This window comes from Danio rerio, chromosome 20 (genome assembly GCF_049306965.1).
Source record: "Danio rerio strain Tuebingen ecotype United States chromosome 20, GRCz12tu, whole genome shotgun sequence".
Classification (NCBI taxonomy): Eukaryota; Metazoa; Chordata; class Actinopteri; order Cypriniformes; family Danionidae; genus Danio; species Danio rerio.
In genome coordinates this window covers 2,112,902-2,132,500 of record NC_133195.1, presented here as the reverse complement: position 1 = coordinate 2,132,500, position 19,599 = coordinate 2,112,902, and the positions used below count along the sequence as shown (strand labels likewise).

The 19,599-nt window shown below is 41.8% G+C and overlaps 3 protein-coding genes across 11 annotated transcripts in view; 1 reads left to right on the top strand and 2 right to left on the bottom strand.

Moving 5' to 3' along the window:
* Positions 1 to 2,419, top strand: part of arhgap18 (Rho GTPase activating protein 18) — a 46,651-nt gene extending 44,232 nt beyond the window's left edge. For 2 of the 4 annotated variants that reach the window (XM_073934025.1, XM_073934023.1), the window contains one exon: positions 1 to 2,419. This exon is cut by the window's left edge and continues 253 nt beyond it. The gene's annotated coding sequence lies outside the window, so the exon portion shown is untranslated. The other 2 variants (XM_073934024.1, XM_073934022.1) reach the window with 1 other exon arrangement.
* The window catches only part of lama2 (laminin, alpha 2), a 389,595-nt gene that overhangs the window by 103,422 nt on the left and 266,574 nt on the right, over positions 1 to 19,599 (bottom strand). The gene's annotated exons all lie outside the window — the stretch shown is intronic.
* LOC101884755 (enoyl-[acyl-carrier-protein] reductase, mitochondrial) lies at positions 3,036 to 19,047 on the bottom strand. 6 transcript variants are annotated; one of them, XR_012396290.1, is made up of 11 exons: positions 18,663 to 18,807; positions 15,940 to 16,037; positions 14,221 to 14,352; positions 12,629 to 12,772; positions 9,470 to 9,572; positions 8,149 to 8,251; positions 8,000 to 8,073; positions 6,531 to 6,591; positions 5,202 to 5,274; positions 4,001 to 4,364; positions 3,824 to 3,895 (listed from the first exon to the last, which is right to left on the bottom strand). XR_012396290.1 is itself a non-coding variant. In XM_005173797.6 (10 exons), the coding sequence occupies exons 1-10, from the start codon at positions 18,782 to 18,784 to the stop codon at positions 4,204 to 4,206; spliced, it is 1,071 nt and encodes a 356-aa protein (XP_005173854.2). In that variant the 5' UTR covers positions 18,785 to 18,807; the 3' UTR covers positions 3,036 to 4,203. The 6 variants fall into 6 exon arrangements, 4 of the variants coding, with proteins under 4 accessions (XP_005173854.2, XP_021324256.1, XP_073790132.1 ...); XM_005173797.6 differs by having other exon boundaries at positions 3,036 to 4,364; XR_012396291.1 differs by lacking the exon at positions 15,940 to 16,037 and having other exon boundaries at positions 3,822 to 3,895; positions 18,663 to 19,047.

Genomic DNA, 19,599 nt, shown 5'->3' with positions numbered 1-19,599 from the left:
CTGAAACAAATATACACATTCTGACACACACTCAAACATGCACACACGGACACTGAAAACACACAAAACATCCTCAGACGGCTGCAGCGCTGAGGTACACTTACTGCATTTACTCTAGTGAACACATCCCTGACTATGTTTACATGGTTATCAGTAATCCAATGATTTGCCTTAATCTGAATAAGACATTAATATGATCAAGGTGTTTACACCATAGATATATATACACTAGATATCGCATACGGACCCTGAGCATGCGTCAATAGCGCCGCCATATTTGTACAGGGCTCCCAGAGCAGGGGTCATTCAACAGCACTAGTCAAGACAGTAGCTATGTTTCCATCCAACGAGTCAAAGCGAACAAAATCGTCACTTCCTGATTAACTGGCGCCAAATATCAACAGTAAAACCTGCATTTGCTGCAGTAGGAGAAGCTGCATCAATCTTTTCTAAATGAATGCGCCTCAGAAGACAATCCTGACAGGCAGTGAGCGCGCAGTAGCGTTTGAAGGTGTCAGACGCGGAGCACAGGCGCTCTTGATTCTGGAGGTCATTAATAATATAATAACATTAATACTGAAATGGTAAGGTGTTTTATAATTACCGAAATAACATTTCAGATGTTTTATAATGTGCTCAGCCTGACGTTTTATCCATTCACACACATTTTAAGCATCACATGATCTCTTTTAACAAAATCACATGACCTTTTTTAATGCGCATGCTGGAGTTTGTGGGGTAAAAGTGTTTCCATCGCAGTTTATGCGCATCTTTTCTTATCGAATAAAAAGTTTATCCTACCAAGTTAGGCGCATAAGTTTTTTATGCGCATTTTCAAAATGTATGCGCATCATGGCGTTTCCATCAACTGGGTTTTTAATGTGCATTTGCAAAATGCGCATAAAATAGGTGGATGGAAACATAGCTATTGTTACTACATGAAGATGCTGGACTTTAGCGATGTCTACGGGTGTAGTAATGAGCAAACAAAGAAAACAAAGCACAAAGGCAGAACATTTCATAGGTAATATTAAGTTTTTTTCTGTTTTTGTATGTTCTGAACTTTTGTGCTAATCAGGTAACGTTATTGATGATGACAGTCACTTACTGCATTCACCGTAAGGCAAAGTAGCACCAACTCACACTAAACACTCGGCTTATGCTAGTTTTGTTGAATAAAATCAGCAAACAATGCAAAAGAAATATGACAACGAGATGCTGCGCTGCCAGAAACTTGTATTATTGTCGCCTAAGTGAAGGAGCCAATCATAACGGAGATTCATTCACAAACAAATCGCTTTCTTCATTAGTATGAGAAGTGAAACAGGAGAGGAGCTGTGTTTCAGGACATGATTAGATCAGATTTAAATTAAGTAACGGCTAGTTATGGAAGTAGCTTATAAGGGTGCCTGGTAACATAACAGTGCCTCAGGGTGCATACTGTCCACCCTTATTACAAATGCAATACGCCAGTTAGATCGGAAAGGTGGATGTACACATTGAGGCGCAGAGATATCAACACGAGTTGTTCATAACGGAGATTCATTCACAAACGAATCCCTCTCTCCGTCAGTATGAGAAGTGAAAGCAGGAGAGGAGCTGTGTTTCAGGACACGGATTAGATCAAATCTAACAGGGAGGGAGGATAATACATTTCCATGCACACAAACACACACTCTTTGACGGCAATGCCCATGCGCTCACTTATCCTACCCTTCCTACCCTGTACTAAAATGGCGGCTCTATTGACGCATTCCTTCCAATAGACAACAACAGAGCAGGCAACATCTACTGTATATATCTATGGTATCTAAAACTCAAGCGTAAAGTGGTTAAGGTGTTTACATGTCTGTACTGCACTTCGATAACGCAACCAAAATCAGCATACTCCACACGTCTTATTTCCATTTCTGTTTAGTTTGATTATGACGTTAGCCGGATTAAAACTCGCTGCCTATATGGTAGACTCTTAATCAGAGTATTGTCTTAATCGTATTAAAATCGGATTATTGATGTCCATGTAAACGTACTCATTGAAAATTCTGCTTTAAAATCTTACGCTAGCGCTTACTGCCAATAAATTGTTCGCTCGCTCCCAGGGATCTTGAACGTACTGTTTTTTAAAAGAAATGTTTTGTAATGTTGGATTAAACTGAAGTTTCTTCAAAGTCAGATGATGCAAGTTTCAGACCTCATTAAGTACTTCAACGGAGGGAAAACACTTCGCAATGATGCCCGTGTCATTTCAATGAGTAGTTTTGAGCTGTGATTGTTGTTTTTTTTACTATATACTATACAGTATCTTTTACTGATATTGTTCTTTTACTGTGAATATGGCCGAAAACGATTTTAATGCCTTTTAAATTAACCACTAGATGTTTTTTTTTTTTTTTTTTGTAAATAAATGTGCAAATACTCATCACTGTCGTCACTGGATTTCTTTTTTTTCATTCTAAGTGTGATTTCAACAGTGTCCCTAAATCTTGATGGTTCTGTGGGTCTTGTCTGTCAAATCTGAGCTTTATTCTCTATTGGATTCGGGTCAGGTGATTGGCTGGGCCATTCTACAGCTTGATTTTCTTTCTCTGAAAGCATCTGAGAGTCTCCTTGGCTGTGTTTTGGATCATTGTCTTGCTGAAATGTTCACCCAGGGGTCCGTTCTTCGTACGTGGATTATTCAGTTAGCTGGATTTGGATATTGACGATTTGACACGATCCAGGATCGTTTCGTTCTTCAAAGCTGATCCGAGAGTTGTTGTCATAGCAACAGTTCTGCTAGCTTAAACCTGATCGGAAGCAGGTTCAATTCATATAAACAGGATTAGATCGGCTCAGTTCAAGCAAAGATAATACAGAAAGTATGTACCGAATTCTGATATTTTCTTACAGTAGTAGTTATATACACTTGGGAAAATAGTAAATATTTTTTTACTATATATAAAGTTAAAATTATTAATAAAATAAATAAAGTTAAATATATTTATAAAACCTATGCAATCTGCACCCTGAAATGAAAGTACAAAGACTGCCACCTAGTGGTGCAAAGAGAAAACTTGTTGATACTAACTTTTGATGTTTTCATAGTTAATATGCCAGTGATTTGATGCTTCACAAAAGTTGCAGACGCCTTTACCAATATCAAAATGCTTTTGTAAACATCCAGTTATTCCATACAGCGATTAAAAAAACAGCTATAACAATAAAGAAAATCTTTTCTAAATGTAGAACTAAATACATTGATATGCATTAAATTACATGATGAATACTCTTGACACATGAAAGTGTAAAGCCTGCAGCTCACAACAAATGTGGAAGGTTATCGCGTGTCATATTTAACAAACCGTTTACTGCTAATTTGATGTAATTTTGCTCACATGGATAATTGAATATTAATCAGATGATGTCATTACGCTGCTGTGCCGTCAGCCAATCGTTGCATTGCTGATCATGATTTCGAGGATCGATAGATCTGTCCTTCACAACACACGCAGCGATCTCAGATCAGTTTATCCAGACATTCTAATCTGATTCGCGAACTTGTTTGAAGAACCAAATTAGCGAGAGATCAGTTATCAAGATTAAAAGATCCAGGATCTGCCAAATCATCTTAGAGGTACGAAGATGATCCAGGATCTCACAAATCATCGAGGTACGAAGAACGGACCCCTGGTTCCATCTTCATCCTCCAGCTAATGTTGTTGTTGGACTGAAGCAGCTGATATTCATTTACACTGAGGAAGGGCAGAGGGTTGCTGAAGAACTACTGAGAGGTTTCAGCTGCTGTCTGGGCTTTCACTGCAGAACTACACCTCCCTTTCTTCATGTGTTCAATACTTTTTACTCTTCATCATATCATTGCACAGAACTTCATTTATAAACTAATTAGATTTGTTGTCTTTGCATATATGGAGTTCTTTGGTTGTTGCCAACATCTGGTGATAATTTGAAGTCAACGGCACCTTTAGAAATGTGTTTTCTGAGAAAAACACAAGTTCAATACTCATTTCCCGCACTGTATGTTCAAATATGACTTTTTCCCCCTCTAAAAAGTTTTTTTACACAAAATTTATTTTATTGCCTGTTTGTCAGCCTTCTTTTTACAGATGTTCCAGGTTTTGTTTTGTTTTAGGATAATAAGATGAACAAATAAGCGTACAGTACTTGTATACAGATGTGCACTGAGTGTGTTGTCTGTTTTTGCGTCTACATAATGAGCACATGTTTGCGGCTGTGTGTTTGTGTTGTAGCTTGTAAAGCGTGTGTGAACTGGTGAAATGGTGTGTGTACGCAGTTTGGTGCGGAGAGCCGTCCAGCCCTCATCAGCTCACACACCGCATCCAACATGGCCGTCAGCTTGGCTTTATCTGTGGAGAGACACACACACACACACACACACACACCATCGTGTCAGATTTCAGCACTCAGTTTGCCTTTTAAGGGTCCCATGAAGTGCTTTGAAATTACATTTTTTTTAATATGATGTTTGACAATCTCAACATAAAGAGAGGGCGGGGCATAGAGTAGCTCTGCCCCTTTTAAAAACAGCCAATAGTGTTTAGATTTTCTTAAAGCTCTGCCAGTGGCTGAGAATAAGGGCACCACATAAAAAGCCACTGAGAAGAAGGGGAGATGTCAGAGAGCATCTGATTGGTCAGAATATTTAATGAGAAGCTGAAAAATAAGGAGATGGCAAAAAAAAAAAAAATAAAAATAACGTGGATTGATTTAGATGTAAGTGACAAACTGCAAACTTGACATGTTTATATCAGCTCTATATCTACTAAGTGAGGTTTCAGAAACTAATTTCGAGAGGAGCGCATGATATGATTGAGCACAACTGGCTGCTCATCTGTAACCAGTAATAATCCAATCAGAGTAATCCTAGCTTTCTAGTTATCTTCGTTTTGGAAGAATCCCCCCCTTCCCCCCCATCTTCTCCTTTTTCTCCATTTTCCAAGGGGGAGCTCTCGAGACCTGATCTCGGATCTTCAGATTTGCATATTTGACCAGGCGGGAGCCTTGGGCTCAACCGGGACTGCATGCCAAACCTGCTATAAACGCCAACCATGTCTAAGTGGGAACTTATGAAATGTGAATTTCGTCACTGTTTGGAGCGCACTAGCTTATAGATGCTTATACTAACATCTAACAAACGTTATTTTAATTTCACTGGAGCTTTAAAGTCGTGTCTGATCATTTACCTGTCCTGTGCTGTCTTTTCCACTGGGTCAGCCAGAAGCCCTTCAGTGTCACGTTGTGGAATATAAAGGACTTCTGCACAAGACAAAAGTGGATGTAAAGTCAATGGTTTTCAACTTCTATTGTGTTCCACTAACTGAGGAAAGTCATAAAGGAGCGCAGTTTCATTTTTTGAACTGTCCCTTTTCTGCTTAATTAAGAAATAAAATGTGATCTTGGATGGTGCGGAGGCTTAACAAATGAACAGCATATGATATTGCTGAGATGAACTTTCCCTTATAGATATGTAGATGAACACAATATTGTATAGCTTTTACTGAAACCAATGAAGTGCAAAGCACTCCACAACCTTTAAAAAACTGTAATAATACACTGACTAAAGTCATGTCATGGCTGTATAGAGCAACACATAATAACCTGTTGATCATTGTGAAAAGTGGCAGAAGGTGGATTTTTTCCATGATTCATCTGTTGATCTGCACACCAATCATTACTAATACTGCAGAAGACCTACTGGAACCATTATGGACTCAAGATTCTTACAGAAATCAGTCAAGTTTGGTGAAGGTAAAATCATGGTTTGGGGTTGCATTCAGTATGGGGGTGTGCGAGAGATCTGCAGAGTGGATGATCAACATCAACAGCCTGAGGGATCAAGACATTTGTGCTGCCCATTACATTACAAACCACAGCAGAGGGACAATTCTCCAGCAGGATAGCGCTCCTTCTCATACTTCAGCCTCCACATCAAAGCTCCTGAAAGCAAAGAGGGTCATGGTGCTCCAGGATTGGCCAGCCCAGTCACTAGACATGAACATTATTAAGCATGTCTGGGGTACGTTAAAAGATATGAAGATCCAAAGAGTCTTGATGAGCTCTGGGAGTCCTGCTGAACGCTTTCTTCATTCCAGATGACTTTATTAATCAGTGATTTGAGTCAGTGCAGAGATGTATGGATGCAGTCCTCCAAGCTCATGATGGAGTCAGACACAATATTCATTCTGTCTCCACTGCAGCAGGACTTTATCTTCTATACTGGACATTATTTCTGTTCAGTGATGAGACTTTAGTCTAAGCAGAGTCAGACCTTACTGTCCTAATGAAATCATTAATAATCAAGACATGATCAGATTTTATTGTGCTCAAAAATGTGTCATCTAGAGGCCTTTGCCTTTCATATAAGCCACTTCTGATACCAAATGATCAACTAGAAGTCAAGTTATGTGTTGTTCCTAAAACTTGAATAGGCGACAATTATATTTAAAAAGTATAGATAGTATCAACTTAAGCACATACAATAAAATTAAAAAAGACTCAGATTATTAACTCACAGCGGGGATCTGGAGGGGTCTTTTGGCCATCCCTCCGTATGTGACCATTGTGCCTCCATAACTGAATATAAAGACCACAGCCGTTACACACACACACACACACACACACACACACACACACACACACACACACACACACACACACACATATACACACGTCGCAATTAATTTCCATAAAACTGCAATAGATGTGAAGCTTTTTTTAAACACTGTCTTTATTATTTGTTTTAGAAACTTTTAACCTGTACTAACAAAATCATATGATAAAAATATAATTATAAATTATATTATAATTATATAATTATATAATATCAAGTATATAAACAAATGTATGTACACACAGTATAAAGCTGTCAACGTCGCACTTTACAATAAGGATTCAATAGTTAATGTATTTACCGACATGAACTAATAATGAACAATACTGGTGCAGCCTTTATTAATAGTTCAACAGTTACTAATGCATTATTAATATATAATCTCATGCTTGTTAACATGTTAGCGCACTGTCAGTTAACATGAACTAACAATGAACAACTGTATTTTCATTAACTAACATTAAATAACATGAACAAAAACTGAATTAAATGTATTGTTGATTGTTTGTTCATATTCGTAAATGCATTTCAAGAGTTCACACAGCTGATAATCATTAAAGCGTTAAATGGCATGCTGTCCCGGGAGAGAGCCCTGAGCTCGTAATATCCTCGAGCCCGGGGCTCCCTCCGGTTAGAAGGGCGAGAGAGGAGTTCGAGCTCAGGTAGGTCTCGAGAACTGCCCTGCTTGTCGCCGTGTGAGAAGTGTAATCTAAGATTGTCTAGGGTGATAAAAGGGTTTAGTCGATTGGCTATGGTGTATGTTTTTGGACGGTGGGAGGAAACTGGGGAACCCCACGCAAACACGGGGAGAACATAGAACTCCGCACAGAAACACCAACCAGCCCAATAGGAGGTTGCACCAGCGGTGTTCTTGCTGTGAGGCAACAGTGCTAGCCACTGGGCCACTGTGTCACCCTATCGGAAAGAAAGGGTGGGAAGTAGGTGGGGAAACTTCAAGACAAAGATAACTGGAGTGAAAACTCATTTATAATGCTTCCGTAGTCATCTAATAGGGCAGATTACGGAGCTAATGAGGTGCCAGCCGTGTTGATCATAAGCACGTGATCCTCTCGAAATTAGTTTATAAATAAACCACATTAACTAACATTAACTAATACAACCTTTATAGTAAAATGTTACTGGTATCAAAAGAACGACAAGTTAATAGGAGGTGATACAAGTTATATGGACAGAAGATCCCTACAAAGGGACTACATACTTGGAAAAACTTTTCGGGTTTTCTCTTAACGACGTTTGTTAATATTTCTAACGCCGAACAATGAGACAATTCTTGCCTTTCTGTATTTTTCTAATGATGAGCAATCATAAGATTTGCATAAAAAAACAAGATCAAGTAGACGTCAGACTTACTCGAGATTAGAAAGCACAAGTCCTCCGCTGAGGCCCCCCACGCAGTTCAGGCCCAGTTTAGGTTTCGGGACCTCCTGTACAAAAATGCAACACACATAATGTTTATGTGGAAAGTCCTGAAAGAGTTGCAGAAGAACAGAATCTCCCACCTCGAAAAGCTGATGAAGACCTGATGACATCACTTCCTCTTCTGTCACCACGTAATCGGCTCCCAGTGACTGAAGCTCCTGCATCAGCTGGTCACAGTTCTCTCTGAGGTCGAGAAATATATTTGAGAAATTCATTTCAGAGTTACATAAAAAACTGCTGTGTTGGTAAAACATTTTAAGTATTGGAACTGGAGGTGGGCGTAGTTTCATTTTTTTAATCTAGATTAATCTCACTGTAGGGCGGGGCAGTGGCGCAGTAGGTAGTGCTGTCGCCTCACAGCAAGAAGGTCGCTGGTTCGATCCTCGGCTCAGTTGGCGTTTCTGTGTGGAGTTTGCATGTTTTCCCTGCGTTCCCGTGGGTTTCCTCCGGGTGGTCCGGTTTCCCCCACAGTCCAAACACATGCAGTACAGGTGAATTGGGTAGGCTAAATTGTCCGTAGTGTATGAGTGTGTGTGTGCATGTGTGTGTAAATGTTTCCCAGTGTTAGGTTGTGGCTGGAAGGGCATCCGCTGTGTAAAAACTTGCTGGATAAGTTGGCGGTTCATTCCGCTGTGGCGACCCTGGATTAATAAAGGGACTAAGCTGACAAGAAAATGAATGAATGAATAATCTCACTGTAATCTTGTAATTAATCTAGATTAAAATGGCTCATTTGTATTCTGCCGAAGGCATTCAGAATATGTGTGCTACCCAAATAATAAGTCTTTGACAATAGGTTTCTCAAGCCAGGTGGCGCATTAGAGCAGGGGCTCATCTCCTGTTTCCAAAATTGCATCACAGACTGCTTGAGAAACTGTTTTACTATGATAATTGGTGATGAAAATAAATGATGTTCAGTAAGATGTACTTGTGTTTACTAACTGTTTATTTAGGTAAACACGAACTTTAAACTGTTTCTCAGACTAAAGTCATAACTCAGCTCCCTACCCAACTATGAGAACAGATTAACGGCAATATTTTTATCGCACGGTAAAAATCTTGCTGTGTTAACGGCGATAACGGCCCACGACTAATTGTAACATATAGTCTGTAGGTGAAATTCCTTTTTTCCTTATAAAAGGGTCTTAGTGTGACATTTATGGTGTGTGGCTCCAAAAAGTCTGAAAGTAAAGTCACTCCGAGACATCTACCAAGATGCTGCCAGAGCCAGCCTGCCCCGGTCTTCAAAGACATACCAGAGGGAAAGCTCCCCTTCATCTCCATCTTGGGAACCCACACACACACAAACATTCTTAAATATTGAAACAGACTTGTAGAAAACCAAAACTTACGTGTCGCTTTGGATAAAAGCATCTGCTAAAGGAATACTTGAACATGTACCTGTCTCTGATGATGTTGATGGTTTTTAGGCCCAGCGCCGCCGCGATCTGAATCACAGCCTGTCCCACTGCACTGTTAGAGGCATTCTGAATCACTGTATTACCTACAGATGACAAACCACAAATGAGCACGGACAACTGGGCTTTTAGTAATGGCTGCTTTTACGAAATCAGTTTTCTAATCAGTGGTTTTGGTGCACGTTTCAAATTGGCAAGGTCACGTGATGTCAGTAAACGGGGTTAACGGGGCTTTGGTAAATAATAAGTGTTTTAATATGTTTATCAGTCCTACTCCTCTATCTGCTTTCCTGTCTCTAGTCTCAACTGTCCTGGTGAAAATCCCTAAAAATAAACATATTTAATGAAAAGAAGTTTGCAATATGTTTGAAAAGGTTTTTGTTGCATCTACACTGTTGAACACCAGGTGTCCCTAGTATGTGGAATTTCAAATGCTTTGAAACAGTGGCTGCTTTCCAGTCCACTTTTAGACATTCACTCGCAAAATTCCCTTAACTTGTTTCCTTGTGGAAATCCCTGACTGCATTTTAAAGTGCATTCCACTGTATTCAATTAAATATCTGCAAAATTGGCGATGTTGACTTAAATTTGCAACCTTTTACTGTTATCTCTTTCGTCTTCACTGGACACTGCTGCCAGACAGCCAAGGCTGGAGACAAACAAACTTCCCCCGGAGAACAAGATAAGAAAACTCTCAAAATTCCTCCTCCCTGATCCAAGGACACTTGTTGAGACTTTACAGACCTAAGCCTGGTTTATACTTCTGCCTCAGGTGAGCGAAGTGACCAACAGCGCATGCAACGCGCGTAGCTGTACATTCATACTTCTGCGCGCTGTCTCTGTTGTTCTGCATTAACACTTCCGAAACGCTAGTTGGCAATAAAGTGTTTATGTTCCTCTGTGTAGAGTTTCTTCTCTGGTGTTTTTTTTTTTTCTGAACACTTCCTTAATGTACAAGTGGCTCAAACTCGCTCATTTTGAGGCAGAAACCAGCGGACATGCAACAACTTTAACAATGAGGTAAACACAAAACAAAACTTTCCATTCGGAGCTCCTTCATGGGACTCCACACTTGTAAACAATCGCTCTCGGTCCCGCCCAGACTCGTGAGGGATACCAAGCCGACCAATCACAGAGCTTGCGCTACACGTCGTTGCGACGTATAGTTACATTTTTTGAGAGGAGCGCGTCAGCGGCGCTGACATCCCCGGCGTAGGGCTATTCGTCAATGCGTAGGCTGCACAATAGCATACGCGTGTGCTTGACGCAGAAGTATAAATCAGCCTTAACAAATACACACGTACACAGATACAGATAGACAATCACAACACAGGCTCATTGTGGAAATGTAGTCCCACGGACGTTTCTAGAGACCGCGGAATACATCCCGGCGGGTACGTACGGCTGCAGTTTTTCGCGAATCCGCGAGAGGCCGCTGTTGCGCGCTTTTTCGCACCTCAGACCCCTCTCGTGAGCGCAGTTCTCAGCCGCGCTGTTCTCGCGTGAGGCCGCCGTCCGACTGACCGGATGATTGATTGCGCAACCGGCCAATCGGCCGACTCGCCCTCCTCCTTCCCTGAACCCAACCAACTTTACCGATAGACCCGCCCGCCCGCTCGCTTCCCTAAACCCGAGCAACAGTTCACAAAAGCGTCCAAAAAAAACAAAAGCCCTGATTTTTTTTGTAAAATTCCACCGCGTTTTCGGATTTCGCCGCGTTCTCGCCCTGTCACGAAACTCGTTCACTTAATTTTTGGCATTCTGTTTTTGTCTTACCTGATTGCTGGAGCTGCTCTTCCCCGGACTCGAAACCGGTCGCCGTGGTCGACCCCTTTCCGCATCTTGAGCCTGCTGACGTACACGCTGAGCTGAGTGGACAAACGGGTTGCAGCGGGGAAGCCCTCCACAAGGAGGTAAGGCAAGCGCGAAAGGGAACGGCGTCACACCGCCCCACAGCGTTCGCTTGAAAAAAATAAAGCGGCCGTACGTACCCCCTGGGACGTATTCCACTGTCTCCAGAAACGTCGGCGGGACTACGTTTTCAGAATGAGCTTGGGTTGGACAATCACTGCCTCCCCCTGCATCCAACGCCTTTGGGTGCGGGTAGGTGGGTCAGTAACCAGAGCTTCCCTGGCTGCCAGACTATCACCACATCCCCTGGTCCCATCCTATGTTGCGATGTTATGTCTATGTCTATGTGTTTATGTGCTTCCTGCTGGGTTGTTTGTCCCCTGATCTTACACTGCCCTATTTCAAGGACAGTCTGGGAGGGGCTTTTTTTGCCTCCCTTTTCCCTAGTGGATGTCATTTTCTCTTTCTAAAGCTACCTCTCATCTGACCTGTCTTGCTCTGAAATGTATGATGTTTGCATGAGGTCAGAGTGGTCCAATTTCACTACATGTAAAAGTGTGTGTGACAAATAAAGGCTTTTTTCATCATCATCATCATTAAGTGAATGAAAGTTTTCATGGACAAACCCTGTCAAATTCAAGGCAGTGAGTTGGCTTCATATGTCCACTCCAGCACCTATATTCTAGAATGCAATGCGATTGCAAAGTCACTGTTGCAGCCATTTATGGGTTGCAATTTTCTTTCGCACCACTAGTGGGTGTATATGGTATTTAAGCTCTCCTCATGACGAGCTGGGGAGTAGAAGAAGGTCAAACTTTTTGACCGGCATGGCTGTGAGAACGGGTTTATATTTGTTTTGATGTTTACTTTTTAATTTTGACAAAATGGACAACAAATGGATTGGAATATCCAACTTTATTTGCAAAGGTATGGACATTTCACTTTTTTATTGACCCGTTCAAGCAAAAAACACGTCAGAACCAACGACCAAAACATTCACATGTACAGTCACAATAGTGTTGTTCCCAAGTGCTCAAGTGTTTAGGGCATTCCATTTAAGCCCATACAGATGCTCCACCTAGTACTGGACACTTGTGTGGCGTAATCAGTGACGTATATCCGAGTCAACGAGATGGAGGTAAGTTAATGAGTGAAGGGCATAAATTGGACCAGAATGCCGCCAGTGAATACTTTAGCGAGGAAATTGGTTCAGCTGCTTCAAAGCGTTGTCTTTCTCATCACTTGTGCTTATTTTGTAAAATAGCGAATTAAACCATATGAGTTTTCGTACCAGGGGAAAGTGTCTGAAAGTCATGCAGCATCCTGTACGCGGTGCAGGGGTTCACGAAGATGGTGGCGGCTCCCAGGACTGAGATGTCTTTAGGAATGGAGATGAGCTCATCTTCCTCACACACAGCAGCTGTCCTCCATGTACCTATCATACACACACACACATTGTAAATGCTGCGTAAAATAATGGATGTAATAATGCAGTGTTTTCTTAAGGAACACTTAACTTTTTAAAGATTATAATAAATTTACAGTTCCCCTACAGCTAGAGTTGAGTTTGTACCTTTTTTGAATCTATTCAGCTGATCTTCAGGTCTGGCGGGAGCTCTTTTAGCTTAGCATAAATAGATTCAGTGATTAATGCTAAGCTAAGCTAAAAATGCCTTGATTAGACCAAAAGTAGGCTAGGAGAGGAAGCTGAGGCAGTGTAACCTTGCCAGTCCAACACCACCCAACCCGATACGAATCAAGACTCAGTGGTTTTCGTGAGCATAGGTATTGGTATTTGTAAGCTGCTTATATTCATTTTAAAATGTCCTGAGGAACGTTGGACAATGCACCTATTATGGTGTGAGTCTACTGGGTTTCAGGAATGATCAGCCGAAGGGTTTTCCCCACAGTGTCTGTATTGATGTAATGTCTCATTGTGATCGTGGGTAAATGAACTCGGGTAAATGAGTAACCAGATGTGTTTTCTTCTATGCTTTGTGGTTATGGTCTAGCCTCCTATGGCCTCCACTTGGTGACATTTTTATTGTACTTTGCATTTTGTCAATTACTTTTTATTCTGAATGTTAAAATATATAAAAGTCGTTGCAGAGCCTAATGGGTTGATCTTGGTGTTGTCCAGCTTCCCCTCTGTGGACCTAATGGGTTGACCCTGATACACTTATGTTTTAGGATAGGCTTAAGGTTAGGGTTAGGACAAGGACTGACAATCCATCAGATTTTTAGCTCTGACCAACTTTTGCTTGGAAGTTTATAAAAAGAACCTGAAGACTTTGATTAACTGGTTCAGATAGGTTCAAAAAAGCATTACTTGGTAAAATAATCCTTTTTGTGATACGCTCCATGCTTGTTTTTTGCTTTCTGATGGATTAAATTATTAACCTGAAATCATGTTAAATATAAACTAAGTGCAAGATCCTTCTTTTTTCATTTTAATTTTAATTTAAGAGCAAAACTCTGCAGGACAGCATCCCTCCAGGGCAGGTTTGGAGACTCTCGATTTAAGTTATGACTGGACCTTCAAGCCGCATGCATTATCCCCAGAGAAGAGGAGCAAAATCTAAAAATTTGCCCATTGCTCTGCAACAGGAGCCATCTCAAATGTATTAAAAGATAATTGTGTAAACATTACTCCATCTCTGAAAGGATTTCATGGCAGGAATGCTTGGTTTAACAAACGTCTGACATTAGATTCCAATAGACACACTCAGGCCCCACTATTATTCTCGTTAAATTTTGCAGTTGAAAATAGCACTTTAGACATACACCTGAAAGTGTATTTTGTATGCACTGTATGTATCTGAAATATGTTTGTAAAACTGAGGAATGCTGAATGTCTTTAAGCTGAAACACTGAATTTCTTACCAAAGCCAGCATCTATGGGCACGACCCAGTCTCCAGGCCGGAGAGATGTGACATCACTGCCCACCTCTAGCACCTCGCCCACACCCTCGTTCCCCCCCACCGCCGGGATGGGGCACAGGATCGGGTATGAACCTGTGGAGAAGAGACCAATGTCCTCTAAATTAGTTTCACCATTACTGCCTCATAAAGCTGGATTCATACTTTGCCTGGTGCCGCATTGCGCACCTCCGCTGACTGCGAGTGCAGATCGCGAAACGGACGAGGCTTTTATAGTTGCTGCATTCGTCGTTGTGATATTCTCTAAAACGACAGAAGAAACTGAAACTGACCGTGAAGTCAGACGGGTAAACTGAGAAGTAGAAAGTTTCTGGAACTACGTCATATCATTATTATCAGGCATCCCAAGTCTCCCGGAAGTTCCAGGAGTCTCCCGCAAATGCATAGAAACTCCCGGATGCCCGCAAACGAGTGATAATCACCCGGAATATGCGCGTCTCCCTTCCGATCCTCAAATAAGTCACGCACCCTTCTCACCCCTCCCCACCGGATCCCTCCTCACTCGTCAGACACATTGCGCGCACTCTGTCCAACACCTCCCCACCCTTTGCCCCGGTCTTCACATACGTCGCCATACGTCCACTTTAGCCATGTCCTCTTTTGGCTTCAACAAACTTATCCCTCAGGTTTTTCCAAACCTTTTTAACAAAAACTTTCCTCCTTTCCCTCGGATGTTGCAATTTCTAGCCAAGAATTATTGATAATCTGTTTCTCTCGATGATCACGAATCGTAAACAAGCCTGTACAGGCGTACCTGTTTCAGACAAAATCCCCTCAAAGTGGTTCATATTCAAAAATCAAACCCTGTTCGCTCGAGTCTTTAAAAAAAATCACGACCCAAAGCGAACCTCCGCAAACGATGACGTCACATTTGCTGTGTGCACTCAGTGGACACGTTGAGTATAAACCAGGTTTAAAGGAAGAGCAGGAATCTGATCTAACAGCATAATGGGGCGCTCACACCAGATGCAGCTTGAAGATCAAGCTATTCACGTCTAATTAGATGCAGGAACATTTTGAGTTTGTGTGTCAAATTAATTATACAACAGATGCAGATTCGTGCCATGAGAGGGGCGTCTGTCTACCTGCTGACTTTGGTTTTGTTGCTAATGACTGACATGGATTTTATTAGAGTAACTGTGCTTTATGTGCTTCATAAAGATTAAAAAACAGCTAAGATTTGTTCTGCGCCATGTCTATCAGATCCTTCAGAGGTGCGCCCAGATTCATGAGTTCATAAACACCTCCAGAAACTGTACTTGAATGATGGAGGCTTTCAGCGCTGCTTCCGACTGAGCTGGACCCAGTATGCTATGCTGTTGTCCCATGTCAGCAGGAGGATTTTCCCTCGAGACACCAACAATAGGTGCTAGGCCATAATCACACCCCTACTAAAGCAAGCTCCTGATTGGTTAACGCGGTGTGAATGTCCGCCTAAGTTCAAAATGTTTAACTTGAGTGATTTGTGTGAATGTCAAATGCCCAAAACAATCCATTTATCCCGTGTCGTTCGCGTTTCCTAATTTGCCGGAACAGAACTGTAGGATGTCCAGTTGCATTGACTTAACATGTAAATCACTCATACTAAATGCCTCATGTGCATCTGGTGTGAACGTATCATAAGACTGAAGGAATATCAGCAGGCGTGAAAGTTGACTTTACCCTGGATCATGTTAATGTCTGCAGGATTGACTGGAGCTGCAAGCATGCGGACCTTTACTGAATGATCTCCAACTGGAGGCAACGGCAGCTGCTCCATCCTGAATAACACACATACCACCAGTCAGTCAGGGTCATTTCATTGGCGTCCTGCAAAACACAAACTCAACACTGCCAAATTGCCTAGAGCAGGGGTCACCAAGTTCAGTCCTGGAGGGCCGTGTACTGCAGAGTTTAGCTCCGACTTGCTCCTCCACTTGCCTGGAAGTTTCAAGTGGCTGTTTCTGAAATCAGTTTAAGGGTCAGGATTCACTCCTGCAAATATGTCTGATAATCTAATGATCCATATCTTTTACAAATATTTGAGAAATGTAGTGAAAGGGAAAGAATGCTGCTGGTTTGAGACCCGGCTGGGTCAGTTGGCATTTCTGTGTGGAGGGTCTGTAGTGTACTGTACTCTGTAGAGTATGTCCTGGTCCTCCAGGTTGGGGGTTCAGTGTTGGGTCTGTAGTGTACTGTACTCTATAGAGTATGTCCTGGTCCTCCAGGTTGGGGGTTCAGCGTTGGGTCTGTAGTGTACTGTACTCTGTAGAGTATGTCCTGGTCCTCCAGGTTGAGGGTTCAGCGTTGGGTCTGTAGTGTACTGTAGTCTGTAGTGTATGTCCTGGTCCTCCAGGTTGAGAGTTCAGCGTTGGGTCTGTGGTGTACTTTAGTCTGTAGAGTATGTCCTGGTCCTCCAGGTTGGGGGTTCAGCGTTGGGTCTGTAGTGTACTGTAGTCTGTAGAGTATATCCTGGTCCTCCAGGTTGGGGGTTCAGCGTTGGGTCTGTAGTGTACTGTAGTCTGTAGTGTATGTCCTGGTCCTCCAGGTTGAGGGTTCAGTGTTGGGTCTGTAGTGTACTGTAGTCTGTAGTGCATGTCTGGTCCTCCAGGTTGAGGGTTCAGTGTTGGGTCTGTAGTGTACTGTAGTCTGTAGTGTATGTCCTGGTCCTCCAGGTTGAGGGTTCAGTGTTGGGTCTGTAGTGTACTGTAGTCTGTAGTGCATGTCTGGTCCTCCAGGTTGAGGGTTCAGTGTTGGGTCTGTAGTGTACTGTAGTCTGTAGTGCATGTCTGGTCCTTCAGGTTGGGGGTTCAGCATTGGGTCTGTAGGGTACTGTACTTTGTAGAGTATGTCCTGGTCCTTCAGGTTGGGGGTTCAGCGTTTGGTCTGTAGTGTACTGTAGTCTGTAGTGCATGTCCTGGTCCTTCAGGTTGGGGGTTCAGCGTTTGGTCTGTAGTGTACTGTAGTCTGTAGTGCATGTCCTGGTCCTCCAGGTTGGGGGTTCAGCGTTTGGTCTGTAGTGTACTGTAGTCTGTAGTGCATGTCCTGGTCCTCCAGGTTGGGGGTTCAGCGTTGGGCTAATGACCCAACTTGTAAAAAAAAATCAGATGCTACAAAACACCAACAGGGTGTCACGGTGGTGCAGTGGGTAGCACGATCGCATCACTGCAAGAAGGTAGCTGGTTCAAGCCTGGCTGGGTCAGTTGGCATTTCTGTGTGGAGTTTGCATGTTTGTGTGGGTTTCCTCTGGGCGCTCCGGTTTCCCCCACAAGTCCATACACATATGGTACAGTTGAATTGGGTAAGCTAAATTGGCCATAGTGTATGTGTGTGAATGAGAGTGTATGGATGTTTCTAAGTGATGGGTTGCAGCTGGAAGGGCATCTGCTGCGTAAAACATATGCTGGATAAGTTAGCGGTTCATTCTGCTGCGGCGACCCCTGAATAATAAAAGGACTTAGCCGAAAAGAATATAAATTAATGAAAACACCAACATGGTGCAGCTAATCATCAACTTTAATATAAACGGTTCTGGGAGGAAGTAAGTGAAGTCACAGTCGGTCTCTTTGTGTTCCTTCTTGACGTAAATGTATTACTTGTTACATCACTTCAGTATTTGTTCTTGTGCTTTGATTTGTTCCTGAATAACATATCGGAGTGCTCTGTTCAGCCGAATCTATATACTGAAACTTGCTCTGATGTTAACCCAATGAGAACTGAAGTGTGGAAAACACATACACACACCAAACACACCAGCCGGGCTGACATTGACCAAGGGACTTGTTATTTTTTTTTTGATAATTCGAATATAAATAATAGAGAAAAAAGAAAATGTGACTTTGGAACTTCTATACAGAACAGTAAAAATCACCAATTGTCCCTCTTCCCAACAAGGAAAACCAGCAACAATCAAGAATACATGTCATGGCTTTGCAATCAAAAATGTGATTATAATGAAAGCAAATGGGGTAAAAACAGCCCCCAACACAATGAAAGGGTAGTCAATTTGCCCAGATTGCTGAGGTTTTGAAAAATTCCAAAGCAAATTCTCAAAATACATGTCAAAATAAGATTTGTCACCAAAGATCAACTTATTAACTGAAACAGAGAAAGCTGTGTCCAAATTAAGACTTAAAATCCCCCCAGAGTGGATGAAAACATCCCCAGAGATAAAGTTATGCAATTTAACTACAACAAAAATATAATATGCACAGAATTAACATTTCCAAATGAGCACACCAAGTGAAATTATCATTAACACTCTTAAAGTGTACTGACAATTAGACTGGTTGCAGGTATATATATATGTATATATATATATATATATATATATATATATATATATATATATATATATATATATATATATATATATATATATATATATATATATAGGGTGTGTGTACCTGACAGTGTTGATGTTGTGTGAATGCTCTCGGTACACCAGAGCTGAGCAGTGCTGAATGTGTCTCCTCTGACCGAGCCTCCATCCATGAGCTCCTCTGCACAGCACTCGTGTGACCAGCATGACCACAGCTTCTGTCTCACATTAAACATCTGCAGCATTTCTGCACACTTAAAGAGAGAACTGCACTTCCTCATTTTTGCCAGTGTCACCATCTCGGAATGGGTGTAGTGAGGAAACAAATCTGTTTTACTTTACGAATCTTTTACTTAAAATGGGATTAAGCAGAAATCATTTTATAAGAAGTTTAAACACAGCTGTGTGTGAATATAACCAGCCTCTAATGATATTAGTCCTGTTTTTAATCTGCCATTATGGTGAGTCACAGGTATTTGTAGCTCCGCCCTTTTCTGAAAAGAGCACAATCTCATTTGAATTTAAAGCGACAGTCACCAAAACACCAGAATTAGAATCAAAGGCTAAAAGGGTCAGTTTCAGAGAGTTCATTCATTCATTTTCTTTTCGGCTTAGTCCCTTTATTCATCTGTGGTCGCCACAGTGGAATGAACCGCCAACTTATCTAGTATATGTTTATGTAGCTGATGCCCTTCCAGCTGCAACCCATCACTGGGAAAGTTTCATTTATTCATCCATTTTCTTTTCGGCTTAGTCACTTTATTAGTCTGGGGTCGCCACAGTGTAATGAACCGCCAACTTATCCATCATATGTTTTATGTAGCGGACTCCCTTCCAGCTGCAACCCATCACTGGGAAAGTTTCATTCATCCATTTTGTTTTTGGTTTAGTCCCTTTATTAGTCTGGGCTCGCCACAGTGGAATGAACCGCCAACTTATTCAGCATATGTTTTATGTAGCGGACTCCCTTCCAGCTGCAACCCATCACTGGGAAAGTTTCATTCATTCATTTTGTTTTTGGT

What these genes read in the sequence shown, in the direction of transcription:
- LOC101884755 (XM_005173797.6), bottom strand. Translation starts at nt 18,784, where the DNA reads ATGCTGGTCACACGAGTGCTGTGCAGAGGAGCTCATGGATGGAGGCTC. An exon ending in GTCTTCATCAGCTTTTCGAG is followed by an intron (nt 8,074 to 8,148) that starts GTGGGAGATTCT and finishes ATTTTTGTACAG; the next exon opens with GAGGTCCCGAAACCTAAACT. An exon ending in GACCCCTCCAGATCCCCGCT is followed by an intron (nt 5,275 to 6,530) that starts GTGAGTTAATAA and finishes TGTCTTGTGCAG; the next exon opens with AAGTCCTTTATATTCCACAA.